The 26,201-nt window shown below is 68.2% G+C and overlaps 4 protein-coding genes across 4 annotated transcripts; 2 read left to right on the plus strand and 2 right to left on the minus strand.

Annotated features, from left to right (window-relative positions):
- Nucleotides 1–1,441: 1,441 nt before the first annotated feature.
- On the plus strand, nucleotides 1,442–8,866 carry SCYL1 (SCY1 like pseudokinase 1). The gene is given in 18 exon segments (XM_068998135.1): nucleotides 1,442–1,697; nucleotides 2,156–2,299; nucleotides 2,569–2,691; nucleotides 3,284–3,498; nucleotides 3,617–3,707; nucleotides 3,834–3,989; nucleotides 4,501–4,659; nucleotides 5,106–5,213; nucleotides 5,363–5,476; nucleotides 5,921–6,076; nucleotides 6,689–6,877; nucleotides 7,237–7,309; nucleotides 7,539–7,606; nucleotides 7,660–7,747; nucleotides 7,851–7,933; nucleotides 8,038–8,166; nucleotides 8,168–8,240; nucleotides 8,680–8,866. Coding segments are annotated over 18 exon segments (2,220 nt in total). The 5' UTR covers nucleotides 1,442–1,559; the 3' UTR covers nucleotides 8,793–8,866.
- Nucleotides 8,867–8,987: 121 nt separating this feature from the next.
- Nucleotides 8,988–12,432, plus strand: TRPT1 (tRNA phosphotransferase 1). The gene is given in 8 exon segments (XM_068998100.1): nucleotides 8,988–9,073; nucleotides 9,701–9,782; nucleotides 10,232–10,389; nucleotides 11,037–11,177; nucleotides 11,179–11,212; nucleotides 11,637–11,693; nucleotides 11,804–11,914; nucleotides 12,253–12,432. Coding segments are annotated over 8 exon segments (717 nt in total). The 5' UTR covers nucleotides 8,988–9,016; the 3' UTR covers nucleotides 12,330–12,432.
- A 177-nt stretch (nucleotides 12,433–12,609) lies between these two features.
- Nucleotides 12,610–17,452, minus strand: EHBP1L1 (EH domain binding protein 1 like 1). Its single transcript, XM_068998136.1, has 13 exons — nucleotides 17,428–17,452; nucleotides 17,209–17,307; nucleotides 16,978–17,084; nucleotides 16,521–16,669; nucleotides 16,089–16,137; nucleotides 15,537–15,993; nucleotides 15,061–15,101; nucleotides 14,895–14,966; nucleotides 14,571–14,676; nucleotides 13,900–13,999; nucleotides 13,636–13,709; nucleotides 13,030–13,144; nucleotides 12,610–12,770 (listed from the first exon to the last, which is right to left on the minus strand). Exons 1-13 carry the CDS (start codon nucleotides 17,450–17,452, stop codon nucleotides 12,683–12,685), a joined length of 1,482 nt encoding a protein of 493 aa, XP_068854237.1. The 3' UTR covers nucleotides 12,610–12,682.
- Nucleotides 17,453–24,295: 6,843 nt separating this feature from the next.
- Nucleotides 24,296–26,148, minus strand: ZNRD2 (zinc ribbon domain containing 2). The gene is given in 5 exon segments (XM_068998102.1): nucleotides 24,296–24,379; nucleotides 24,381–24,667; nucleotides 24,931–25,009; nucleotides 25,587–25,699; nucleotides 25,996–26,148. Coding segments are annotated over 5 exon segments (534 nt in total). The 5' UTR covers nucleotides 26,012–26,148; the 3' UTR covers nucleotides 24,296–24,340.
- Between the last annotated feature and the right edge of the window lie 53 nt (nucleotides 26,149–26,201).

The raw sequence follows: 26,201 nt of genomic DNA on the forward strand, positions 1-26,201 counted from the left end.
GGGACGCTCCCCTGACCCCAAATCCCCGTTTCTGAGCCTGTTTTGCGCCTGGGCCGTGCCTCGGACCCAAAATCCCCGTTTCTCTGCCCAAACTGCGCCGAGGGCGTGCGCTGCATCCCAGACCCCCCAAACTGCCCGTTTTCGGGTGTGGTCTGGCCCCAAATTCCCCGTATTTTGCCCCAAATCGTGTGGGGCGGGGCCGGACCCGTTTTGGGGAGGTTTTTTGGTTTTTTCCCCGTTTCGGGAGGTTTTTTCTTTTCCTGAGAAAACTTTTCCCCGTTTTCTCAGGTTTTGCTTTTTCTCCTCCGGACCCAAAAAGGCCAAAAAAAAAGCAAAAGGCGCCGGTGGTGGCACCCCCGGGACCCCCCGGGGCGGGGTTCGACCCCCCGCGGCACCACTGCTGCTGGCCTGGGGCCGTATCGCGACAGAGACCCCCTCATATCACGACAGCGAGCCCCATATCGCGATAGAGAGCCCTCGTTTCTCCTCCTTGACTCGGGGATCTCACGATCCAGGGAAAAGGGTGTCCCCCATATCGTGACAGGGACCTCATATCGCAACAGGAGTCCCCATATTGCGATAGGGACCCATTATTGTGGTGTGAAACCCCCCTAATTTACTCCCATGGCTTTGGGGGACCGTGGTACAAGGAGGGGACGATTCCGTGTCGTGACAGGGACCCCTTTTGGTAGTAAGGGTCCCTCATATCGCGACAGGGACTCGTTATTGCGACAGGGATGCCCCTGCCCCTCATTGTCCCAGAGCCCCGCATTGGGTAACCCACGATACCGGGATGGGGGGGGGGGGGGGCCCCCATATCACGACAGGGACGGTCTGTCGTGGCGGGGGCCCCTGTTCTGCAGTGGCTCCGTATCACGACAGGACCCTGGATCGCTCTGGAGATGAGAATCGTGACAGGACCCCCCCTGTTGCGACAGAGCCCCTGTGTCTGACAGGAACTTTGGGATGTTCCAAGGAGCCAGGACCGTGATGGGGCCCTGGATCGCTGTGAAGGGCCCTTGTCGTGACGGACTCTACTGCGACGGGGCCCCCATATCGCGACAGGACCCCCATATCGCGACGGGGACCCCGAGTGACCAATAAACTGCTGAGTTCTGACCGGCCTTGTGTTGCCATTGGGGCTGCGGGGGGGGGGGGGAAGGGTGACCTTGGAGCATGTGACGTCATTGCCCGTGCCCCGTGACGTCACGGCCGCTTCCTGCCGCGTGTCCTTTGCAAGCCCCTCCCCTCCCGGGTGCTTTGGCTCCGCCCCCTCCCCGTTCCCGGCCCCTCATTGGTTCCCTCAGGCTCCTTCCCAGCTCCCTATTGGCTCATTCGGGCCCCGCCCTTCGCTCCTCCCCCCGCCTGCGGGCCGTCATTGGCTCACACAGACCCCGCCCTCCGCCCGTCATTGGCTCGAGTGGGCCCCGCCCCCCGGTCCGTCACCGGATCCTCCCGCCCGGCGCCGCCGCCGCTTCCTCCGGGCCCGCTCCGGTGGCGGCCCCGGGACCCCCTCGGACCCCCGGGACCGGCCCGGGACCCGCGGGCCCGGCCCCGCCATGTGGCTCTTCTCCCGGGACCCGGTGCGGGATTTCCCCTTCGAGCTGGGCCCGCCCGATGCGGATCCCGACGCGGACCCGCTCCCGGACCCTGCGGCCCCGGCCCCGCTCTGGCGGCTGCTGCGGGGGCGCCGCAAGGTGGGGGGGCTGTGGGAGGGGGGGTCCCGTGTCCCCTCGTGTGTCCCCTCCTCCGTGGCCCCTCCCTGTCCCCGGATCCCTCCCGTGGCCACGGCTCCGCCACCCCCTCCCCCGGTTCCCCTCGGTGTCCCCCCCGACCCCCATCTTTCTGTCCCTGCGTGTCCCCTCCCCGGTGCCCCTCGGTGTCCCCGTCCCTTTGTGCCCGCAGGTCCCGCTGTCCGCGTGTCCCCCCGTGACCCGCATCGCCGGATGGCTCCATCCCCGTGTCACCACCGTCCCCGCCTCTCCTTCCATCCCCTCGTGTCCCCCCTGTCCCCCGGCCCTGCGCCCCCCACGTCTCCTCCTGTCCCCCCAGTCCCCTCGTGTCGCCGCGGTGTCCCCTTGTCTCCCCCTCGGCCCCCCGTGCTCTTGCCCGCGCTGTCCCCTGACTGTCCCCGTGTCCGTCCCCGTGTCCCCAGGCCGATGGGGCTCCGGTGTCGGTGTTCGCCCACAGCCTGGGCCCGGGGGGGGACCCCGGTGCCACCGCCCTGGCCCGCGCGGGGCTGAAGCGGCTCCGCAGCCTCCGACACCCCAACATCCTGGGATACCTCGACAGCCTGGAGGTGACGGCACCGGGGACACTGGGGGGACAATGGGGACATTGTGGGGGGATGATGAGGACATGGGGGAATGGGGGGGACAGGGGACATTGGGGGAATGAGGGGGACACGGGGACACTGGGGGTGAGGGGACATTGGGGGGACATTGGGAGCACTGGGGGGACAGGAATGGTGGGAACAGTGAGGGGACATAGGGGGGCATGTGGGGGGGACACAGGGGGTGACAGGGGCCGTGGGGGTCCCCGGGGTGACCCAGGGTGACCCCCCCCCAGACGGAGCAGTGCCTGTACCTGGTGACAGAGGCCGTGACCCCCCTGCGGCGGCACCTGCGGCTGCACCCCCCGGCCGGGGACTCGGGCGAGCAGGAGGTGGCGTGGGGGCTGCAGCGGCTGCTGGTGAGGAGGGGGCTCGGGAGGGTCTGGGGGCTGCAGCGGCTGCTGGTGAGGAGGGGGCCTGGGGGGGTCTGGGGGCTGCAGCGGCTGCTGGTGAGGAGGGGGCCTGGGGGGGTCTGGGGGCTGCAGCGGCTGCTGGTGAGGAGGGGGCTCGGGAGGGTCTGGGGGCTGCAGCGGCTGCTGGTGAGGAGGGGGCTCGGGAGGGTCTGGGGGCTGCAGCGGCTGCTGGTGAGGGGGGTCTGGGGGGGTCGGGGGGCTGCAGCGGCTGCTGGTGAGGAGGGGGCCTGGGGGGGTCTGGGGGCTGCAGCGGCTGCTGGTGAGGGGGAAATCGGGGGGGTCTGGGGGCTGCAGCGGCTGCTGGTGAGGGGTGGGAGTGAAAGGGGTCTGGCATTTGGGGGGAATCTGAGGGGGCGTCCCTGGGGGGAGACCTGAGGTATTGGGGGTCCCTGCAATCGGCAGGGGTGGAGGGACTCTGAGATCGGGGGGGAGCCCCAGGATCTGGGGGGGCTTCCGAGAGATGTTTGTCTCCTGGGTGGGGGTTACCCCTTTGTGTGGGGGGGGTACCAACACCGGGGTGTCCCCCTCGCCCCCCCAGACGGCGCTGGCGTTCCTGGGGGTCTCGGGGCTGGTTCACCACGCGCTGGGACTCGACGCCGTCTTCGTGGACCCCGGGGGCGAGTGGAAGCTGGGGGGGCTCGAGAGGGTGGCGGCCGCCAGCGAGGGGACCCCTCCCCGCACCCCCGGTGACCCCCCCCGGCCCCAGGACCCCCCCGAGCTCAGCGACCCCTCCCGAGGGCAGGGGGAGCCCTGGTGAGTGGGGGAGGGGACATAGAAATGGTGGGGGGGGGTGGCACTGGGGGGCTCGGGAGGGGCTCAGGGGACCACGGGGGTCCCTCGTGCCCCCTCCCCACTTTCATGGCCCCCCCAGGGCAGGGGACATGTGGCGCCTGGGCTGCCTCATCTGGGAGGTCTTCAATGGACCCCTCCCCCGGCCGGGGGCCCTGCGCAGCTTCGGCAAGGTCAGGGACACCCCCCCCCCCCAAAATCCTGGGGACTCCCCCGGGCACCCCCAAACAGCCGGGAAACACCCCCCAGAAGCCCCCCGGACTCTGGGGTTCCCCTGAGTGTCCCCCCTGTCCCCCCAGCTGCCCCCCGGGCTCATCCCGCCCTTCTCGGAGCTCGTGGCGGCGGATCCGGGGGCCCGGCCGGGCCCGGGGCCGCTCCTGGAGCGGCTGCAGCGCCCGGGAGCCTTCCTGGCCTGCGCCCTGGTGCGCACCGGGCTCTTCCTCGAGCACTTCCAGGTCTGGCCTCATCTTCAGCCTCACCCCTGTTTCCTCATCCTCATCCCCGTGCTCATTCCTGTTCCTTTGTCCTCGTCCCCGTCCTCATCTTCGTCCCTCTTTCCCTCATCCTCAACCTCATCCCTTTGCTCCTTATCCCCATCATCATCCTCATCCTCAACCCTGTGCTTTCATTCCCATCCTTATCCTTGTTTCCTGTTCCCTGTTTCTTCATCCTCATCCTCATCTCATTCTTGTGTTCATTCCTATTCCTTTACTCTCATTTCCATCTTCATCCTCATCCCCATCCCTGTCCTCTCATCATTAACCTCATTCTCACAACCATTTCTTCATCCTCTTCCTCGTTTTCATTCCTATCATCATCCCCCCGTTCCTGCTCCCTCATCCCCATCCCTGTTCCTTCACCCTCATCCTCATTTTCATCCCCGTCCCTGTTCCTTCATCCCCATCCTCCTCCCCTGATGTGCCCCCGGTGGTTTTGGGGCCCCCCTGATCTCCAGCCCCCCGGCAGGTCCGGGACCCCTCGGAGCGCCGGACGTTCCTGCAGGAGCTGCCCCCGCTCCTGGAGTCCCTCCCGGGGCCCTTCCGGAGGCAGAAGCTGCTCCCGAGGCTGCTCGAGGCCCTGGAGCTGGGCAGCGCCGACGCCAGCGCCCTGCCCCCACTGCTGCAGGTGGGACCCCCAAAATCCCCCCCAGAACCTCCCTGACCCCCAAAATCCCACCCATAACCTCCCTGCCCCCCCTGCTGCAGGTGTGACCCCCAAAATCCCCCCCAGAACCTCCCTGACCCCCAGAATCCCACCCATAACCTCCCTGCCCCCTGTGCTGCAGGTGGGACCCCCAAAATCCCCTCCAGTAACCCCCCTGACCCCCAAAATCCCACCCATAACCTCCCTGCCCCCCCTGCTGCAGGTGGGACCCCCCAAAATCCCTTCCAGTAACCCCCCTGACCCCCAAAATTCCCCCCCAGAACCTCCCTGACCCCCAAAATTCCCCCCCAGAACCTCCCTGACCCCCAAAATCCCACCCATAACCTCCCTGCCCCTCCTGCTGCAGGTGGGACCCCCCCAAAATTCCCCCCAGTAACCCCCCTGACCCCCTGGTCCCCCCCCCGCAGGTGGCGAAGGTCCTGGACCCCCCCGAGTACCAGGAGCGAATCGTCCCCGTCCTCGTCCGGCTCTTCTCGTCCCCAGAGCGGGGCCTGCGCCTGCGCCTGCTGCAGCTGGTGACTGGGAGCACTGGGAGCACTGGGAGGAGGGGACTGGGAGGGATGGGGGGGTCCATGGGTTCGGAGGAGGTTTGGGGGTGCTCAGGGTGGGTCTGGGTGCCTCTGGGGGGGTTCTGAGGGGTTTGGGGGTCTCCTGGCCTCCCCAGCTCGAGGAGTTCATCGAGTTCCTGCCCGAGGCCACGGTGGATTCCCAGATTTTCCCCCACGTCGCCCACGGGTTCCTCGACTCCAACCCGGCCATCCGCGAGCAGACGGTCAAGGTGGGCACCCAAAATCACCTGGGACCCCCCCCCAAAATCACCCAAGACCCTCAAAGGTCCTGGCACTGCTCCTCATCACCTGGGGATCCCCCAAAACCCTTTGGAGACTCCTCTAAAAATCAAATGGGGACACCCCCAATCACCTGGGTATTCCCTAAATGGGTGGTAGTGGGACCCCCCCCAAAATGGGTGGGACTTTTCAATCACCTGAAGCTCCCCCTCAATAACCTGGGCACCCCTAAAACCATTTGTGGACCCCCGAAATGGGTGGAACCCCCCCCCCAAATCACCTGGGGAGCCCTTTGGGGGGGATGGGGACACTGGGTGGCACTCCCCCAACCACCTGGGCACCCCAAATGGGTGGGACCGGATGGGACCCCCCCCCCCCCAGAAATCCCATCTAGGGGTCCCCCCTGACCCCCCCGTGTGTCCCCCTCCCCCCAGTCCATGGTGCTGCTGGCGCCCAAACTGGGGGAGGGGCGCAGGGGGGGGGAGCTGCCCCGGCTGCTGCTGCGGGTGCAGGGGGGGGACGCGCTGGGACCCCTGCGCTGCAACGCCACGCTGTGCCTGGGGCGCCTGGCCCCCCACCTGCCCCCCCAGGTGAGCTCTGAGCCCCCCGTAACCCCCCTGAGACCCCTGTAACCCCCCCTGAGCCCCCCATAACCCCCTGAGACCCCATAACCCCCTGAGCCCCCCATAACCCCCCTGAGATCCCATAATCCCCCCCGAGCCCCCCATAACCCCCCTGAGACCCCCATAACCCCCCCTGAGAGCCATAACCCCCCTGAGCCCCCCATAACCCCCCCTGAAACCCCATAACCCCCCAAGAGCCATAACCCCCTTGAGACCCCCATAACCCCCCCTGAAACCCCATAACCCCCCAAGAGCCCATAACCCCCCACTGTCCCTGGGGTCCCTGACTCCCCACCTGCCCCCCCAGGTGAGCCTGAGCCCCCATAACCTTCCTGAGCCCCCCATAGCCCCCCCAAGACCCCATAACCTCCCTGAGCCCCCCATAACCCCCCCAAAATCCTGGGGGGGCACTGGCCCAGGAGCTCTTTTCCTCTGTGCCCCCCTTCTTCCTGAGCCCCCCCCTCACTCTGGGACCCCCTCGTCCCCCCCAAACCCTGTGCCCCCCCCCCACCGTGTCCCCTGTCCCCCCCCCCAAACCCTGTGCCCCCCCCCCCTCACCGTGTCCCCTGTCCCCCCCAGACCCGCCGGCGGGTTTTGGCCCCCGCCCTGGCCAGGGCCACCCGGGACCCCTTTCCCCCCGCCCGGGCCGCGGCCGTCGCCGCCTTCGCGGCCACCCACGAGTGCTACGCCCCCCCCGAGGTGGCGGCGCGGGTGCTGCCCCCCCTCTGCGCCCTCACCGTGGACCCCCACCCCGGCGTCCGGCAGCAGGTGAGGGTGGGGGGGGGGGGGGGGCCTGGAGTAATTTGGGGGGGGGTCTGGGTGCTGGGGAGGGAGCCAGAGTAATGGGGGAGGGGGGGGAGGTTCTGGGTGAAACGGGGTGGGGGCGGGGGGGTCCCACTGAGGGGGGTTTCAGAGGAGGGGGCGCTGGGGAGGGTGCCAAAGAAATTCGGGGGGGGTCCCACTGGGGGGTCCTGGAGAAATTGGGGGGGGGGGTCAGGGTGTTTGGGGAGGGGGGAAATCAGGGTGCTGGGGGGCAACTGGGGGGGGCTCCTGCGGGGGGGTGCTGAGGGTCTGGGTGGGGGTCTGGGGGGGTCTCTGACTGTTGGGGTCCCCCCCTGCCCCCCCAGGCGTTCCGGGCCATTCGCAGCTTCCTGGACCAGCTGGAGGCGGCGGCCGAGGCCGGGGGGGCCCAGGAGGGGGGTGAGAACATGGGGGGGGACCCAAAAAATGGAGGGGGGGTGGTCTGGAGAAGGCAAGAATGGGGGGAGGTGGAGAAATAAAGATCTGGGGGGAGGGGAGGGAATTGGGATGGGGAGGGGGGGAGAGGGGTGGGGGGGGTGACATCGGGACTGGGTGGGGGGTGGGGGGACACGGGGGTGCTTTGGGGGTTCCCCCCCCACTCCGTGACCCCCTCCCGCCCCTCCCGCAGACCCCTCCAGCGCAGCCACAGCCCCGGGGGGGCCGGGGGGGGGGCGCGGGGGGGCTGGGGGCCGCCGTGTCCTGGGCTGTCACCGGTGTCACTTCCCTGACGGCGCGGCTGATGGGGGGCGAGGGGGGGGCAGCCCCCGCACAGCCCCCCCCCCCCCACGCAGGGACCCCCGCAGACCCCGGCCGAGGGCCCCGTGGCCCCCCCGAAAGGTGAGTGACCCCTTTCCTCCGTTCCTTCCCCCCCTCCCCGCTTCCTGAGCCCCCCCAGCCTTGGGGACCCCCCCCCCCGAACAGCCATTTTGGCCCCCCCCAGAGCCCCCCCACGAGGAGAACCCCCCCGAGGAGCCCCCCCTGGAAGACGCCGATGGGTGGGATGATGACTGGGGGAGTCTGGAGGTGAGTTTTGGGGGGGGGGGGAGGGGGTCACACTCTGAGGGGAGGGGGGCACAGCGTGACCCCCCCCTGTCCCATCCCATCCCATCCCATCCCACCCCCCCCAGGACATGGAGCTGCCCCGGAGCCCCCCCGCCAGCAGCCCGGAGGAAGTTGGGACCCCCCCGCAGCCCCCCGGCCCCACCCCCACAGACCCCCCCCCCAGCGCCCCTCCCCCAGCTGGGGGGGGTGATGAGGGCGAGGGGGGGGTGGGGGGTGGGGGGCGAGTGGGGCACGGAGGACGCCTGGGAGGCCCTGCCCAGCCAGCACGGTGAGACCCCCGCCCCCCCCGCGACCCCCAGACCCACCCCACACACCCCCAAGCCCTCAGGACCCCCCCGCACCCTCCCAGGACCCTCAGTAGCCCCCTTGGGACCCCTCCCCACGTCCTTGCCGCTCCATCCCCGACTCCCCAGCCCCCTCCCAAGACCCCCCCCCAGTGACCCCCAACACCTCCTTGGGGGTGTCCCCAACACCCCTCGGGACCCCCTGAACCCCCAGGTCCCACCCCCAGGCCCCTCCATCCCCCTGAACCCCCCTTTCCCTGGGACCCCCATGATCCCCCCGAGACCCCGTGGAACCCCCAGGGGCCTCATCCCCCCAAACCGCCCATTCCCTGTCCCCCACCATGACCCCCCTGTCTCTCCCTCATCCCCCCTGATCCCCCCTTTCCCTGTCCCCCCTCCCAGTGACCTCCGTGTCCCCCTCAGGGCCCCCCCCGGGCCGGCGGCAGCGGGAGCAGCAGCGGCGCCGGGAGCTCGAGGCCAAGCGCCGGGCGGGACCCCGGGGCCCCCCCAAATTGGGGGCGCGGAAACTCGACTGAGGAGGGGTCCTGGAGGAGGACGGGGGGAGGGGAAACCGCGGTTGTTTTTTTGTTTGGGGAGGGGGTCGATAATAAAATCCCCCAGACCCAGAACGGCCCCGCGGGGTGAGGGCGGGAATCGTGAGGGGGACACGTGACTGCGGCGACACGTGGCGCGGGGAGGGGGTCACGTGGGTCAGGAGCCGTGACGTGGCCGCTCGCGCTCGGCGGTCACGTGGCCCCGCATGGCCGGCGGGGAGGGCGCGAGCGCCGCCCAGCGGCGGCGGCGGCGGAAGGAGGAGGTGGGGGGGGGGGCGGGGGGACCCCAAAAATTGGGGGAGGGGGACACGGGGAAAGGTGGGGGGGCGGGGCAATCACAGATTTGGGGTGGGGGACACCCCACGGAGGGAGGGGACACGGGGAGGGGGGAGGCGGGATAAGGACCTCGGGGGAGGGGGGACAAGGACCCCAAAGATTGAGGGGACACCTCAAAGGGGGGGGGGATATGGGGAGGGGGGGGAAAAGAACCCCAGAAATGGGGGGGGGGGCACGAATTCCGGGGGGGGCGGGGACAGCCGGGGTGGGAGGGGACAAAGGCACCGTTGGGGGGGGGCGGGGGAAGGACCCAAGGTGGGGGGGGGATCCCAGAGATGGGGGGACACGAGGGGGGGACACCCCAAGGTGGGGGGGGAGCGACGAGGACACAAAGAGGGGACATCAAAGGGGCGGGGGGGGGGACACAAGTGGGGGACCCAGAAATGCGCGGGGGGGGCCTTAAGGGGGGATCCAGAATTGGGGGAGCATAAAGAGGAGGGGTCGAGGGGGGGCTCAATTTGGGGTGGGGGGGTCCGAGATTGAGGAGGGGCTGTGGGGGGGGTGCCCAGGGGTGGGGGGGGGGTCACCGCTGGGCCCCCTCCCCGCCCCCCCAGGATCCCGGGGTGCGGCTGTCGAAGGCCCTGAGCTACGTCCTGCGCCACGGGGCCGCGGCCGAGGGGCTGCCCATGGGCCCGGGTGCGTGAGACCCCAGAACCCCCCCCAAAACACCCCAAAATCCCCCCCAAAATCCTCCTCAGCCACCCCCCATCCCCCCCCGCCCCCCTCCCGACCCACGCAGGGACCCCCAAACTCCTCCCAGAACCCCGGGAGTTGCTGCTGGAACCCCCCCCGAGCCTCCCAAATCCACTCCAGAATTCCTTCCCGACCCCCCGAAATGCCCCCTGGGGTTCCCAAAACACCCGCCAGGAGCTCCAGCCCACCCCCAAATCCCACCTGGGACCCCCCAAATGTCCCCTTGTGGCCCCCCAAATGCTCTTTGGACCCCTGAAACATCCCCTGGCGCACCCCAAATGCCCCCTGGGACGCCCCAAACACCTTTTGGGGACCCCTTAAATTCCTCCAAACGCCCCTCGGGACCCCCCCAAAGGCCCTGACGGGGGTCTCGGGGGGGTCTCGGGGCTCAGACGGTTTTGTCGAGGTGGGGGCTCTGCTGCGGCTGCGTCGCTTCGCGGGGGTCTCGGAGGGGGACGTGCGCAGGGTGGTGGCCACTGACCCCAAGGGTCGCTTCGCCCTCCGGCCGGACCCCCTGAGGGTCAGGGCGAACCAGGGGCACTCCCTGCCGGTGAGGGGGGGGGGTCGGGGGGGTCCCCGAGGGGATTTGGGGGGGTTAGGGGGGATCCCCGGGGGGGTTTGGGGTCACTGGAGTGCTCTGGAGAGGGGTTTGTGGGGTCCAGGGGGTCTTGGGGGAGGCTCTGGAGAGGGATTTGGGGGGGGTCCCTGGGAGGTCTGGGGTCCCTGGAGGGCTCTGGAGGGGGGGTTGAGTCGTCACTGGGAGGATTCGGGGGTCCCAGAGAGATTTGGGGGTCCCGAGGGTGTTCTGGAGATGGATTTGGGAGGGGGACTGGGGGGTTTAAAGGGTCTCGGGAGAATTTTGGGGGTCTTGGATGGAATTTTGGGTGTCCTGGGTTGGATTAGGGGAATTTCAGGGGGGATTTTGGGTGTCCTGGGTGGGATTTGGGGAATTTTGGGGGGGATTTTGGGTGTCCTGGGTTGATTTTGGGGATCCCGGGTGGGATTTGGGGCATTTCGGGTTGGATTTAGGGGATCCCGGGCGGGATTTTGGGTGTTCTGGGTTGGATTTGGTGAATTGCGGGGGGGATTTTGGGTGTCCCGGGTGGGATTTTGGGGGTCCCGGGTTGGATTTTGGGTGTCCGGGGTGGGATTTTGGGGGTCCCGGCTGCTCCATGGGGTGTGTCCGGGGGGGCGCAGGTGCCGGAGCTGGAGCTGACCCCCCTGCGGACCCCCGGGGCGCTGCCCCCCACCCTCGCCCACGGCACCCGGCGGCGCCTGTGGGGCCCGATCCGGGCGGGGGGGCTGCGCCCCATGGGGCGGCAACACCTGCACCTGGCGGGGGGGGCTGCCGGGGGACCCCGGGGTGCGCAGCGGTGAGTGACCCCCCCCCCCCGAAAAAAAAACAAACCCCGGAACACCCCAAATTCCCCCCAAACCCGCCGGGGATCCCCGAAACCCCACAGAGACCCCACACTCACCTGGCGGGGGGGCTGCGGGGGGACCCCGAGGTGCGCAGCGGTGAGTGACCCCCCCCCCCAAAAAAACACCCCGGGGCACACCCAACCCCCCCCAACCCCCCCCTGGGCTCCCCAAATTCCCCTGGGACCCCCAAACCCCTTTGGCAAACCCAAATCTTCCCCGATTCCCCCCCCCAAATCCTCTTGAACCTCCCCCCAACGCGTTTCTAGAACCCCTCCAACACCTCAAATCCGCCTTTGAGACCCCCAAACCTCCCCCCTGCAGCCCCCCAGACCCCCCAAAACCCCCCAGGACCCCCTAAAATCCCCCTCCCCACAGGGATGAGGTCGGACTCGGAGATCGCCATCATCATCGACGGCCCCCGAGCGCTGGCGGGTGAGGGGGGGATCCCGATTTTTGGGGGGGTTCCCGATATTTGGGAGGGGTCCCCGATGTTTGGGGGTCCCCCCCGATATTCGATGACCCCCCCCGGACCCTCCCCCCAGATGGGATCCCCTTTTTCCGCTCGGCCAACGGGGTCATCCTGACGCCGGGGGACGCCCAGGGCCGGATCCCCCCCAAATATTTCCTGCGGGTTCTGCAGCTGCGGCCGCACCGTGAGAGGGGGGGGTCCCCAAAATCGGGTGGGGGGGGATTGGGGGGTCCAGGGGGTTGGAGAAGAGCCGAGATTTGGAAGGGACCCCAAAACTCGGGTGGGCAGTGAGATCTGGGGCTCCGGGGGTTGGGGAGGAGCCGGGATGGAGGGAGGGGCCCCAAAATTTGGGGGGTTTGGGATTTGGGGGGTTTGGGGGGGAGCCGAGAATTTGGGGGTGGGGGGTCCTGGGGGCTTTGGGGGGGTCAGGGGCTGGTGGGGGTCAGGATTTGGGGTCGCAGATGTTGAAGGGGGGGGTTCCCGTTGCCATGGCAACAGCTCCTCTATCCCCTCCCCCCACAGGGTGTGAACTGCCCCTGGACGGGCCCTGGGACGAGGGGGGGGAGAGACCCCCGGACGAGAACTTGGGGGGGCTCTGAGCCCCCCCACGAGGATTTTGGGGACCCGAGCCCCCATAAGGATTTGGGGGGGGGGGGTTCGGAGCCCCCCAGGCCCCACAGACACCAATAAAAAACCTCCCGAGCACCACGAGCGTTGCATGGGGGGGCCTCAGACCCTCCCCCCCCCCAAAATAACACCCGGAGGGACCCAGGACCCCTCCCCCAGTCCCTCCCAGTCCCTCCCGGTGCGTCCAGATCGGATTTCACACAGGAAATCTCCTTTATTGCTGCGGCCGCCGCGCCGCGATCGGGGGGGGGGGGGCTCCCGGGGGGTTTGGGGTTCCCGGGGGGGTCCTGGGGGGTTTGGGGTTCCCGGGGGTCCCGGGGGTCTCTCAGCAGATCCCGCACGTTTCCCTGCGGCCGAAGCGGCGCCGCCGGGGGTCGAGGCTCCGCTCCAGCTCCTCATCCTCCTCCTGCGCCCTGCGGGGGTCGGGGGAGGGGTCGGGGGGGGCTGGACCCCCGGAAAATTCCCCGGGGACCCCCCCAAGACCCCTCAGGATCCCCCCCGAACCCTCTCCACACACCCCAAGACCCCCGGGCGGCCTCAAACCCTCCCCTTCCCCCCGCCAGGACCTCCCCGCGCCAGCCGTGAAGTGCCCCTGGACCCCCCCCCCAACCCCTCAGGAGCCCCCCAAATCCCCCGGGAATCCCCCCGGGACCCCCCCCCCGCTGTCCCCACCTGGTCTCGCGGCGGTGCCGGTCCCGCACGAGCCGGTCCCGCCGGTTCACCAGTGCCACCAGTTCCTCCAGTAAGAGCTGCTCGCGCTGGCGCTGGGCCGGCGGCTTCTGCCACTCTGGGGAGGGAGGGTCCCCAAAAGTCCCCAAAAGGTCCCCAAAACCCGTTGTGTCCCCTCCTCCCCCGTTCCCCTCCCGTGCCTCCTTTTGTGCTCGGCATTCCCCGTGTCCGGGTCCCCAAATGTCCCCAAATGTCCCCAAATGTCCCCCCCGTGTCCCCAATGTTTCCCCCTCACCCCCTGTCCCCACATATCCCTCATCACCAATGTCCCCCCCGTCCCCAATGTCCCCCCCATGTCCCCCCCATGTCCCCAGTGTCCCCCCATGTCCCCCCCATGTCCCCAATGTCCCCCCGTCCCCAATGTCCCCCCATGTCCCCCCCATGTCCCCAATATCTCCCCATGTCCCCAATGTCCCCCCGTCCCCAATGTCCCCCCATGTCCCCAGTGTCCCCCCATGTCCCCCCGTCCCCAATGTCCCCCCCGTCCTCAATGTCCCCCCATGTCCCCCCCATGTCCCCAATGTCCCCAATGTCCCCCCCATGTCCCACCCTCTGTCCCCAGCAGCCCCCGCAGTTCCCGGCTCAGCAGCTCAAAGCGACGCTCCAGGTCCCGCTCCTGGGCCCTGGGGGGTGACACGAGGGGACGGGGGGGGGGGACAAGGAGGTGTCACCGGGGCTGCCACGGCCCCCCCGCGCCCCCCCCCCCAGTGTCCCCTCGCCGAAACCGGAGCCGGTCCCGCCGCGCTGGGGGGGGCACAGGGAGGGGACGGGGGGGACACGGGGGGGGTGGCGGTGTCCCCGCGGTCCCCTCACAGCAGCTGCAGCTGGTCCTGTCGCCGCACCAGCAAATTCCGCTGCTGCACCAGTGAGAACCAGTCCCGGAGCAGCCGCTCCTCGCGGGCGGGGTCCGCGCCTGGGGACACAGGGGGCACAGGGGGGATCGGGGGGGCGTTGGGGGCCATCGGGGGGTGATTGGGGGCCATCGGGGGTGTCATTGGGACATTGGGGGTGTCATTGGGACATTGGCGGGCATTGGGGACACTGGGGGGCACAGGGGGCATTGGGAACATGGGGACATTAGGGGGCACAGGGGACACTGGGGGGCACAGGGGGGGCATTGGGGGGCACAGGGGACATTGGGGACATGGGGACATTGGGGGGTACAGGGGACACTGGGGGGCATTGGGGGGCACAGGGGACATTGGGGACATGTGGCATTGGGAACATGGGGACATTGGGGGGCACAGGGGACACTGGGGGGCACAGGGGACATTGGGGGGCGTTGGGGGGCACAGGGGATACTGGGGGGCATTGGGGACATTGGGGGGCGTTGAGGGGCACAGGGGGCATTGGGGGGAATCGGGGAGTCATTGGGCCACAGGGGGCATCGGGGGACACTGGGGGGCATTGGGGGGCACAGGGACATTGCGGACCGTGTGCCCCCGGTGTCCCCAGTGTCCCCAGTGTCCCCAGTGTCCCCTCACCGCTGTCCATCAGCGCTCGCAGCTCCCGCTCCAGCGCCGGGGCCTGAGCGTCCAGTCGGGCCTGCTCCTGCTCCAGGGCCACCAGCTCGGCCGCCACCCACTGACCCTGCCCCCCACGGGGCCGGGGGGACACCCCCGTGTCACCCCCAGGGCCACCCACCATCCCTGCCCCCCACGGGGCCATGGGGACACCCCCGTGTCACCCCCGTGTCACCCCCAGGGCCACCCGCGGGTGTCCCCACCCTCCCCCCAGTGCCCCCTCCCCATGTCCCCAGTGGGGTCCCCCCCAATGTCCCCCCCGGCCCCCCCCCGTGCCCCCCTTACCCCGCTCTCCTCCTCGGGGGGCTCTGGGGGGGGACACACTGGGGGGGACACGGGAGCGACCCCGGCATCACCCTGGGGAGAGAGGGGGGGTCCAATAAGGGGGGGGCAGCACGTGGGGGGGTCGCGGAGGGGTCCCAGGGCGGTCTCGGGGGGGGGGGGGTCTCACCTTCGGGGGGGGGGTCGCGCTGCCGCAGGCGGGGGAGGCTCCTGGAGCGGGGGGGGGGGTGTGGGGAGCCCCCCCCCGACCCCCGTGGGCCGGGCTGGGGGGGGGGGGGGCCAGGAACCCCCCCGGGGGGGGCCCGGGCCCGGCTGCACCCCCAAAGGCTGGGGGGGGGTCCTGAGGGGGCCCCCCCTCGATGGAGCCGGGTTGGGGGTCCCGGGGGGGCTCCTGCGGGGGGGGGGCCGAGCTGGGGGGGCCCCGGCTCAGCTCCGTCAGTGTGGGGGTCCGGGGGGAGGCCGAGCTGGGGAGGCCCCCCCTCAATGGGGTCCTGGGGGGGCCCCCTCCGGGCTGGAGCGGAGTGGGGGGGACGGGGGGGACCCCCCCTCGATGGGGCTGAGCTGGGGGGGCTCTGGGGGGGTCCGGGGGGGCTCCTCCTCAATGGGGCCGAGGGGGGGGGGAGTCTGGGGCGGGCCCCCCCTGGCCAGTGTCCAGCTGGGGAGGCTCCGGGGGGGTCTCTTGGGGCCCCCCCTCAGTGACGCTGATTTGGGGCTCCGGGGGGGTCCCGGGCTGGGTCTCTGAGGGGGTCCGGGGCTCCGGGGGGGTCTCTTGAGGCCCCCCCTCGCTGGAGCCGCTGCTGGGGCACGGGGGGGTCTCTGGGGGGGTCATTCGGGGCCCCCCCTCGTTGAGGTCACTCTGGGGGTCCGGGGGCGTCTCCTCCTCAATGGAGCCGCTCGGGGGGTCCGGGGGGGGCTCTGGGGGCCCCCCCTCGCTGGAGCCGCTCCGGGGGCGCGGGGGGGTCCCCGGGGGGGTCCCTGGGGGGGTCCCCAGGAGCGCCCGGACCTGGCTGAGGAAGGTCATGACCCCCAGGCTGTCCGGGCTCTCCATGTCCGAGGGGTCCAGGAGCCGCGGGACCCCCAAGGCCGCGAAGGCGTCGAAGGCCTGGGGGGAGGGGCACGGGGGAAGAGGGGGGGTCAAGGGGGGGGGGACCCCCAACGCTGGAGCCCCCCCGGGCCCCCCCAGCCCCCCCCACGCACCCGTTTGTTGTTGCCCCGGTGGTCCTGGGGGTCCAGAGCGTCGAAGTCGCTGGGGGGGGACGTGGAGGGGGGGGGGGTCACTGCGGGGGTCCCCAGGGTGACACAAGAACCCCCCCCCCACTCAATGCCCTCCCCCACTCCCAGAGACCCCCCAAATCCCCACGGACCCCCCCCCCCCATATCCCCCCACCCACCATGGATACCCCCCGCCCCCAACTACCCCTCAAAGCCCCCCCCAGACCCCACCCCTGGGTGTCCCCCCCCCCCAGGACCCCCCAATGTGTCCCCCCGAACCATCCCAGGACCCCTCCTCAGGACCCTCCCCATCCCCCCCCCCACCCCCACAGCCCCCTCCCCCTCCCTCAGAGCTCTCCCGGGGCCCCCCGCCCCCGCCCGCAGCCCCCCCGCGCCCCCCCCGCGCCCCCCCCTCACATGAGCCGGGGCCGCAGCCGGTGCAGGAGGGCGCAGAACCCCAACCCGCTGCTCCAGGACCCCCCGAAATCGCTGAGCGAGACCCCCCGGTAGCCGGCGGTGACCCCCTGGCACCAGGCCAGGAGCGCCCCGCGACCCCCGGGGGGGTCCTGAAGGGGGGGGCACGGGGGGGGAGGGGTCAGCACCGCCTCGCCCAGAGACCCCCCCAGCACCCAGAGGCCCCCCAGACCCAAATCGGGGGGGCAGAACAGACCCCACCTCACCCCCTATGGGAACCCCCCCCAATTTGGGACTCTCCAACCCCCCTGGGACCCCCCCGCTCCAGTCTTGGGGTCCCCAACCCCCTCCCCCCCCCACCAGGGTGACCCCACCCCCCTATAGGGGTCCCCAAACTTCCCCCTCCCCCCAATTCAGGGGGTCCCCGTGTCCCCTCCCCCCTCCCCTCCCCCCCACTCACCGCGGTGACTTCGGGGGGGGGCTCCGGGTCCCCCCCCGGCTCCGGGGGCTCCCTCTGGGTCCCCAAAGTGGGGGGGTCCCCTCTGTCACCCCCCTGCGTGGGAGGGGCTGGGGGAGAGGCCGGTCAGGGACCCACGGGGGGGGGGGGGGCTGGGGTCGTGCATCCCCCACCCCCGGCATTGGGGGGGACACCCGAGGGGGAGGGGGGGTTGGGGACACGTTGGGGACCCACCTGGGGGCGCGGGGGGGGCACCCCCCACCCTGTGCGCCCCCCCCCTCCTCCTCGGGGTCACTCTCGAAGTCGCCCAGGTCGGCCACGTCCCCGGGGGGGCTCAGGCTGGTGACGCTCTGCATGTCCTCGTCCCTGGGGGGGCAAGGGGGGGGGGGCACAGCGTCCCCAGGGGGTCCCCGAGGGTCCCCAGTGTCCCCAAGGCCCCCCTTCCCCCCCCGCCGAGCCTCAACGGGGACCCCCCCATGTCCCCAACGTCCCCAGTATCCTCCCAATGTCCCCCCAGTGTCCCCATTCCCCTCAATGTCCCCCCCAGTGTCCCCCCATTGTCCCCAGTGTTCCCCCAGTGTCCCCAATGTCCCCCACTGTCCCCCCAGTGTCCCCATTCCCCTCAATATCCCCCCATTGTCCCCAGTTCCCCCAGTGTGCCCAGTGTCCCCCCATTGTCCCCAATGTCCCCCAATGTTCCCCCAGTGTCCCCCCATTGTCCCCAATGTCCCCCAATGTTCCCCCAGTGTCCCCATTCCCCTCAATGTCCCCCCAATGTTCCCCCAATGTGCCCAGTATCCTCCCAATGTCCCCCCAGTGTCCCCAATTCCCCCAGTGTCCCCCAGTGTCCCCATTCCCCTCAATGTCCCCCCATTGTCCCCTCATTGTCTCCATTGTCCCCCCAGTGTCCCCGTGTCCCCCCATTGTCCCCAGTGTCCCCAGTGTCCCCCCAGTGTCCCCATTCCCCTCAGTGTCCCCCCACTGTCTCCCCAGTGTCCCCAGTGTCCCCCCAGTGTCCCCCATTCCCCTCAGTGCCCCCCCATTGTCCCCCCAGTGTCCCCGTGTCCCCCCATTGTCCCCAGTGTCCCCAGTGTCCCCAATGTCCCCCCAGTGTCCCCATTCCCCCCAGTGCCCCCCGTGCCCTACGTGGGGTGTCCCTCGAGCAGGACGAGGCCGCGCAGCCGCAGCCGCAGCGTCGCCGCCGTCACCTTGGGGCTCCTGGGGCGCAGGGACAGGGACAGGGGGGTGTCCCCAACCCCCGCCAGCCGCCCCAGCTCCAGCGGGGCCCCGGCCACCACCGAGCGCCGGCCCCGCGACTCCTGCGGGACACGGGGGGGTCACCCGGGGACGCGGCACGGGGGCACCGCCAGGGACCCCAATATCACCCAGCCAGGACACCCAGGGACCCCGGTGTCACCCAGGGACCCCAAGGGACCTCATTGTCACCCACCCAGGGACCCCGGTGTCACCCACCCAAGGACACCAGGGACCCCAATATCACCCAGCCAGGGACACCCAGGGACCCCGGTGTCACCCAGGGACCCCAGTGTCACCCATGGGACCCCAAGGGACCTCATTGTCACCCACCCAGGGACCGCCGTGTCACCCAGGGACCCCAGTGTCACCCAGCCAGGGACACCCAGGGACCCCGGTGTCACCCACCCAGGGACACCCAGGGACCCCATATCACCCACCCCAGGGACCCCGATGTCACCCAGGGACCCAGTGTCACCCAGCCAGGGACACCCAGGGACCCCAATATCACCCAGCCAGGACACCCAGGGACCCCGATGTCACCCATGGGACACCCAGGGACCCCAGTCCCACCCAGGGATCATCGTGTCACCCATGGGACCCCAAGGGACCTCATTGTCACCCACCCAGGGACCGCCGTGTCACCCAGGGATCCCCAGGGACCCCCAGGGACCCCAGTGACACCCACCCAGGAACCCCAGTGTCACCCAGGGGCCCCCAGGGACCCCAGTGTCACCCAGTGTCACCCACCCAGGGACCCCGATGTCACCCACCCAGGGACCCCCAGGGACCCCAGTGTCACCCACCCCAATGACCCCAGGGTCATCCAGTGTCACCCCAGGGACCCCCCCTACCTCCATCCCCCCCTCCCCCCGTTTTTTGGGGTGCCCCCCCCCCCCTCACATTCAGCACGAGGAAGTTCCAGGATTTGTCATCGAAAGTGGCGGCCTGGGGGTCCTGGGGGGACAGGGGGGGTCAGTGGGGGGTCACAGGGGGTCCTGGGGGGTCATGGGGGAGGGGGGACACAGAGAGGGGTTGGGGACATGAGGGGGGGTTCATGGGGGATACGAGGGGGAATTTGGGGACACGGGGGAGAGGGGGGGTCCGGTGGGTCTGTGGAGGTGGGGGGGGGGACACAGGACACGGGGGGGGGGGTCCGGGGGGGTCCCACGCACCCGGTACAGGGTCACGACCACCTCGAGGGTCTCGGGCAGCACCCACACGACCATTCCCCGCTGCGGGTTCTGGATGCCCGGCTGCCACCTGCGGGGCTGCACCCCCCGTCTGAGACCCCCCCCGGGACCCCCCCGGGACCCCAGAGACCCCCCTGAACCAACCCTGACCCCCCCAGGGACCCCCTGAAAAACCCTGACCCCTCTGGGACCCCCCCGGGACCCCAGAGACCCCCCTGAACCAACCCTGACCCCCCCAGGCACCCCCCCGGGACCCCAGAGACCCCCCTGAACCATCCCTGACCCCCCCAGGGACCCCCTGAACCAACCCTGACCCCTCTGGGACCCCCCCGGGACCCCAGAGACCCCCCTGAACCAACCCTGACCCCCCCAGGGGCCCCCTGAACCAACCCTGACCCCCCCAGGGACCCCCCCGGGACCCCAGAGACCCTCCTGAACCAACCCTGACCCCCCCAGGCACCCCCCCGGGACCCCAGAGACCCTCCTGAACCAACCCTGACCCCCCCAGGCACCCCCCCGGGACCTCAGAGACCCCCCTGAACCATCCCTGACCCCCCCAGGCACCCCCCCGGGACCCCAGAGACCCCCTGAACCATCCCTGACCCCCCAGGCACCCCCCGGGACCCCAGAGACCCCCCTGAACCATCCCTGACCCCCCCAGGGACCCCTGAACCAACCCTGACCCCCCCAGGGACCCCCTGAACCATCTCTGACCCCCCCAGGGACCCCCCCGGGACCCCAGAGACCCCCCCGAACCAACCCTCCTGACCCCCCCAGGGACCCCCCCGAATCCTCAGAGACCCCCAGGGACCCCCCTGGATCCCCAGAGAACCCCCCGGGACCCCCCCAAAACCATCCCCAACCCCATCGGGACCCCCCTGGATCCCCCTAAACCCCCCCCTGAATCCTCCCTGAGCCCCGCCGGGACTCTCCCCAGCCCCTCCCCCCCGGTCTCACGACCCCCCCCAGTACCCCAAAAGCCCCCCCCGGGACCCCCCCCTCCCCCCACCTTGGAGCAGACCCTGCGGTGCCGCCGGCTCCACACCACGGTCACTCTGTCGGGGGTCCTGGGGGGGTTTTGGGGGGGTCACGACACCCCCAGGACCCCCAAACTGCCCCCCCCACCCCCACCCCAGGACCCTCAAAACGCCCCCCCACCCCTCCCCTCCCCCACTCACGGAGGAGGGCTAAATTTGGGGCCGGGGGGGGGAGGGGGAAACCGGACACCACCGAGGGGGGTGGGGGGGGACACCCCTCCCCCACTCCTCCGGGTCTATTTTTAGCCCGGCCCCATTTATGGAGATTTTAACTCAAAATGAACCCGGGGAGGGGGAATTTGGGGGGGGGGAGGGGGGATCTGGGTGCTTTTTAGTGGGGGGAGGGAGCAGGGATTTGAGGGGTCGGGGGGGGATTTGGGGGGGATCGCACGGATTTTCGGGGGGGTTAGGTGGGATCGCACGGATTTGGGGGAAGGGATTTGGGGGGGATCCAACGGATTTTGGGGGGGGGTTTTAGGGGGGATCGCACGGATTTTGGGGGGGTCGCACGGATTTTGGGGGGGATTTAGGGGGGATCGCTCGGATTTTGGGGAGGGGATTTGGGGGGAATCGTACGGATTTTGGGGCTTTAGGAGGGATCGCTCGGATTTTGGGGAGGGGGGTTTAGGGGTGATCACACGGATTTTGGGGAGGGGATTTGGGGGGGGATCGTACGGATTTTCGGGGGGGATTTGGGGGGAATCGCAGCGATTTTGGGGGGGTTTTAGGGGTGATTGCACGAATTTTGGAGAGGGGATTTGGGGGGGATCACACGGATTTTAGGGGGGGTTTTAGGGGGGATCACACGGATTTTGGAGGGGGTTTTGGGGGGGATCGCACGGATTTTGGGGGGGATCACACGGATTTGGGGGAAGGGATTTGGGGGGGGATCACACGGATTTTGGGGAGGGGATTTGGGGGGGATCACACGGATTTTGGGGAGGGGATTTGGGGAGGATCACACAGATTTTGGGGGGGATTTTAGGGGGGATCGCACGGATTTTGGGGAGGGGATTTGGGGGGGATCGTACGGATTTTCGGGGGGGGATTTGGGGGGAATCGCAGCGATTTTGGGGAGGGTTTTAGGGGTGATTGCACGGATTTTGGGGAGGGGATTTGGGGGGGATCACACGGATTTTAGGGGGGGTTTTAGGGGGGATCACACGGATTTTGGAGGGGGTTTTGGGGGGGATCGCACGGATTTTGGGGGGGATCACACGGATTTGGGGGAAGGGATTTGGGGGGGATCACACGGATTTTGGGGAGGGGATTTGGGGGGGATCACACGGATTTTGGAGGGGGTTTTGGGGGGGATCACACGGATTTTGGGGAGGGGATTTGGGGAGGATCACACAGATTTTGGGGGAGGTTTTAGGGGGGATCACACGGATTTTGGAGGGGGATTTGGGGGGAATCGCAGCGATTTTGGGGGAGGTTTTAGGGGGGATCACACGGATTTTGGGGGGGTTTTAGGGGGGGATCACACGGATTTTGGGGGGGGCTTTTAGGGGGTGATCGCCCGGATTTTGGGGGGGTTTAAGGGGTGACAGGGGGGGTCACTCACCATCCGCCCCCCCCCCTCGAGCAGCAGCTCCTCCAAGGTGGCCTCGAAGCGAACTTTGGCCGCGCGTTTCCCCGCGCGCTGCAGCCGCTTCCAAACGCTCCCCATGGACCCCCCCCCCCCCAAAAAAAATCCCGAAACGCCCCCCCACGATCCCCCCCACCCCGGGGGAAATTGGAGAGAGGGGGGAGGGGACGCTCTACACCCCTCCCCCCGCCCCCCTCCCTTCCGCCCCCCCCCCGGAAGGGGGGGGGGAAGGGAGGGGGGCGGGGGGAGGGGTGGTGCCCCCCCCCAATTTTTTTTTTCTATCCAATTTAATTCCATTATTTTAAATTAATTCCGATTTTTTGGACCTTTTTTTTTTTTTTTTTCCCAGTCTTTTTCACCTCCGATTTTTCACATCAGTTTTTGTTTGAATTTTTTTTTTCTATATCCGATTTTTTAATCCAAATTTTTTTCCGTCCCATTGGTTTTTAGATCCAATTATTTAAAGTCCAAATTTTTAAAGTTAATTCCAGTTTTTTTGGCAATTTTTTTAGATCCAGTTTTTTTAAATCCCAAATTTTTAAAATTAATTCGATTTTTTTGCCCAATTTTTTTCTATGCAATTGTTTCTTATCCAATTTTTTTCATATCTAATTGTTTTTTAGCTCCACTTTTCTTAAATTCTAAACTTTTTAAATTAATTCAAATTTTTTTTACCCAATTTTTTTTCTATCCAATTGTTTTTTATCCAATATTTTACCTATCCAATTTTTTTAACGCAATTTTTTTTTAGCTCCAATTTCTTTATATCCAATTTTTTATATCGAAGTTTTTTTCATATCCAATTCTTTCATATCAATATTTTTTACATCCAATTTTTTTCATATCCAGTTTTTTATATCAGTTTTTATTTTAAAAATTTTATATGCAATTTTTTGCATATCCAATTTTTTTTTCTATATCCAATTTTTTTCAACCCAGTTTTCTTATATCCGATTTTTTTAATCCAATTTTTTTACACCCAAATTTTTTATGTCGCATTCTTTTATACCGATTTTTGTTTATACCCAATCCTTTTTACCCCATTTTTTTCTATCCAGTTTTTTTATATCAATGTTTTTTACATCCAATTTCTTTCTTCCTCTCGCCTTTTTCACTCCCAACCCTTCAACACCGAACCCCTTCCCCATCGAACCCGAACCCTTCGCATCTCAAATCTCTTTTTAATCCCCATCTTCGGGGTCCCAGAACCCCCCCAAACACCCCAAAAACCCCCCAAACACCTCCCCAAACACCCAAAAACCTCCCCAAACACCCAAAACTCCCCCCAAACACCTCCCCAAACACCCAACCCCCCCCCCAAACACCCCAAAAGCCCCTCAAAACCCCAAATCTCCCCCAATCCCCGCAAACATCCCACAAACACCTCAAACCACCCCAAAACCTCCCCAAACATCCCAAATCCCCCCCAAGTACCCCAAATATCCCAAACTCCCCCAAACAGCCCAAAACCCCCAAATACCCCCAACTTCCCCCAAATACCCCAAACCACCCTCAAACGTCCCAGCCCCCCCAAACATCCCCAAATACCCAAAACCCCCCCAAAACCCCCCTCAAACACCCCAAACCCCCCCTCAAACACCCCAACCCCCTCCCAAACAGCCCAAAAGCCCCCAAACCCCCCCAAACGTCCCCAAATACCCAAATTCCCCCAAAACCCCCCTCAAACACCCCAACCCCCTCCCCAAACACCCCAAAAGCCCCCAACCCCCCCCAAAACCCCCCTCAAACACCCCAAACCCCCCTCAAATACCCCAACCCCCTCCCCAAACATCCCAAAAGCCCCCAAACCCCCCCAAACGTCCCCAAATACCCAAATTCCCCCTAAACCCCCCTCAAACACCCCAAACCCTCCCCGAACACCCAAAAAGCCCCCAACCCCTCCCCAAACGTCCCCAAATACCCCAAGCCCTGCAAAACACCCCTCAAACACCCCAAAACCTCCCCATTCCCCCCCAAACACCCCAAAAGCCCCCAAACGTCCCCAAATACCCAAATTCCCCCTAAACCCCCCTCAAACACCCCAAACCCTCCCCAAACACCCAAAAAGCCCCCAACCCCTCCCCAAACGTCCCCAAATACCCCAACCCCCCCAAAACCCCCCCCTCAAACACCCCAAATACCCCCAAACCACCCCAAACCCGCCCACCCCCCCAAATAAAGCCTCCGCACGCGTTCCGGGGGGGCCCCCAGGGGCAGCGTTTATGGGGGGGGGGGGGTTCGGATCCAGAGGAGATTTCGGAGCGGCTCCGGGGATGGGGGGCAGGGGAGGGGTCTCAGGGTTTCGGGGGGGGCTCGGCCGTGCCGGGGGGGGGGGTCCAGGGCCTGCAGCCCCCCCAGGGCGTCGGCGCAGGCCCGCACGAGCCCGCAGAGCTGCGCGCTGGCCTCGAGCGACGCGGTGCGGGGCAGCTCCTGCGCGGCCCAGAGCAGCTTCTGCAGCAGCGCCGCCCGCGCCGCCCCCACCGCGCCCCCCCCGCGCTGCTCGGGGGCTCCGGGGGGCTCGGGGGGCCCGGGGGGCTCGGGGGGCCCGGGGGCAGCGCCCCGAAAAGCCGCGGCCGCCCCCTCGCAGTGCTCGGGCCGGGGGGCGGGGGGAGGGGGCGCGGCTGGGGGGAGAGAGGGGGGGGGGGGGGAGAGTGAGAGGGGGGAGGACCCTCCCCCACCCCCAAATCCTGAGCCCCCTCCCCAAATCCCTCCCCCCTACCGCAACCCCTCCAGAGCCCCCAAATTCCCGCCCCTGCCTCTCCCAAATCTCCCATGCCCAGACCTCCCCTCCCCCCCCCAGTTTCCAGCCCCCCCCGCCCCATTTCCAGCCCCATTTCCAGCTCCCGCCCCCTCCCCAATTCCCGCTGAGCCCCCCCGGCCGTACCGTGCCCCCCCCCGGGCCCCTCCGGGTCCTGGCAGGTCACACAGAGCAGCCGCTGCTCCTTGTCCTGCAGCAGAATCGTCTGGGGGGGGCACGGGGGGGAACGATGGGCTGAGACCCCCTCCCCAAATCCCCGGGGCACGGGGGGGGTCATGATGGGCTGGGACCCCCTCCCCAAATCCCCGGGGCACGGGGGGGGTCACGATGGGCTGGGACCCCCTCCCCAAATCCCCGGGGCACGGGGGGGGTCAGGATGGGCTGGGACCCCCTCCCCAAATTCCCCCCCCATCCCACCCCCCCCCCCTTTAGCCTCTCCCTCTCCCATTTCCCGCCCCCCCCCCCCCGCCTCCAGTTCCCGGGGGGGTCCCGGGGGGGGGTCGCACCCCCATTCCCAATCCCGGGGGCTCCCAGCTCCTTCCCCCTCCCCCTGCCCCGTTCCCGACCCCTCCCCGTTCCCGAGGATCCCGGGGGGGTTCCGAGGGGGGTCCCGGGGGTGGATCCCGGGTGAGGATCCCGGGGGGGTTCCCAGGGGGGTCCCGGGGGGGTTCCCAGGGGGGTCCCGGGGGGGGTTCTCAGGGGGATCCCGGGGGTGGATCCCGGGTGAGGATCCCGGGGGGGGGTCCCAGGGGGGTCCCGGGGTGTCCCCCCGCCCCGCTCACCCCGCAGCGGGGGCAGGCGCTCCCCAGCATTCGGTAGCCCCGCAGCAGGAGCCCCCCCATGGCCCGGCTCGCCCGGTCCTGCCGCTCCCGCCGCGCCTCCGCCTCGTCCGCGCCTGGGGGGCACCGGGGGGGCCCGGTTACAAAACGGGGGTCCCGGGAAGGGTCCCGGTGAACCCACACGGGAACGGGGGGGTTCCCCCAAAGGGCGTTCGGTGGTTCCGCGGTCTCTGGGGGGGGTCCGGGGGGGAATCCAGGGAAGGTGCCGGTGGTGGGCGGGGGGGTCCCGAGGAGGGTCCTCAGGGCTGGGGGGCGGTCCCGGTCGCGGGTGGGACTTGTAAGGGGGGGTTCCCGTTGGTGGGGGGGGTTCCGGGGGGGATCCTGGGCTCGGGGGGTCCCGGCCGTTCCTCACCCCCGTTCAGCGCCATGGTCGCTCCGGAGACGGCGTCGCGGCGGAAGTGACGTCACAAACCCCCCCCGTAACTCCGGGCAGAAACAGCGACGCGGACTCGGGAAATGAGTTCCGGGCGCCAAAAAGGTTCCCGCGGTCCGTGAGGAAAATGGGGTCGAGTCCCCACCTTACGGGGTAAATTTGCATAACCCCGCCCACCCCTTCGG

This window comes from Aphelocoma coerulescens, chromosome 31 (assembly GCF_041296385.1).
Source record: "Aphelocoma coerulescens isolate FSJ_1873_10779 chromosome 31, UR_Acoe_1.0, whole genome shotgun sequence".
Taxonomy (NCBI): Eukaryota; Metazoa; Chordata; class Aves; order Passeriformes; family Corvidae; genus Aphelocoma; species Aphelocoma coerulescens.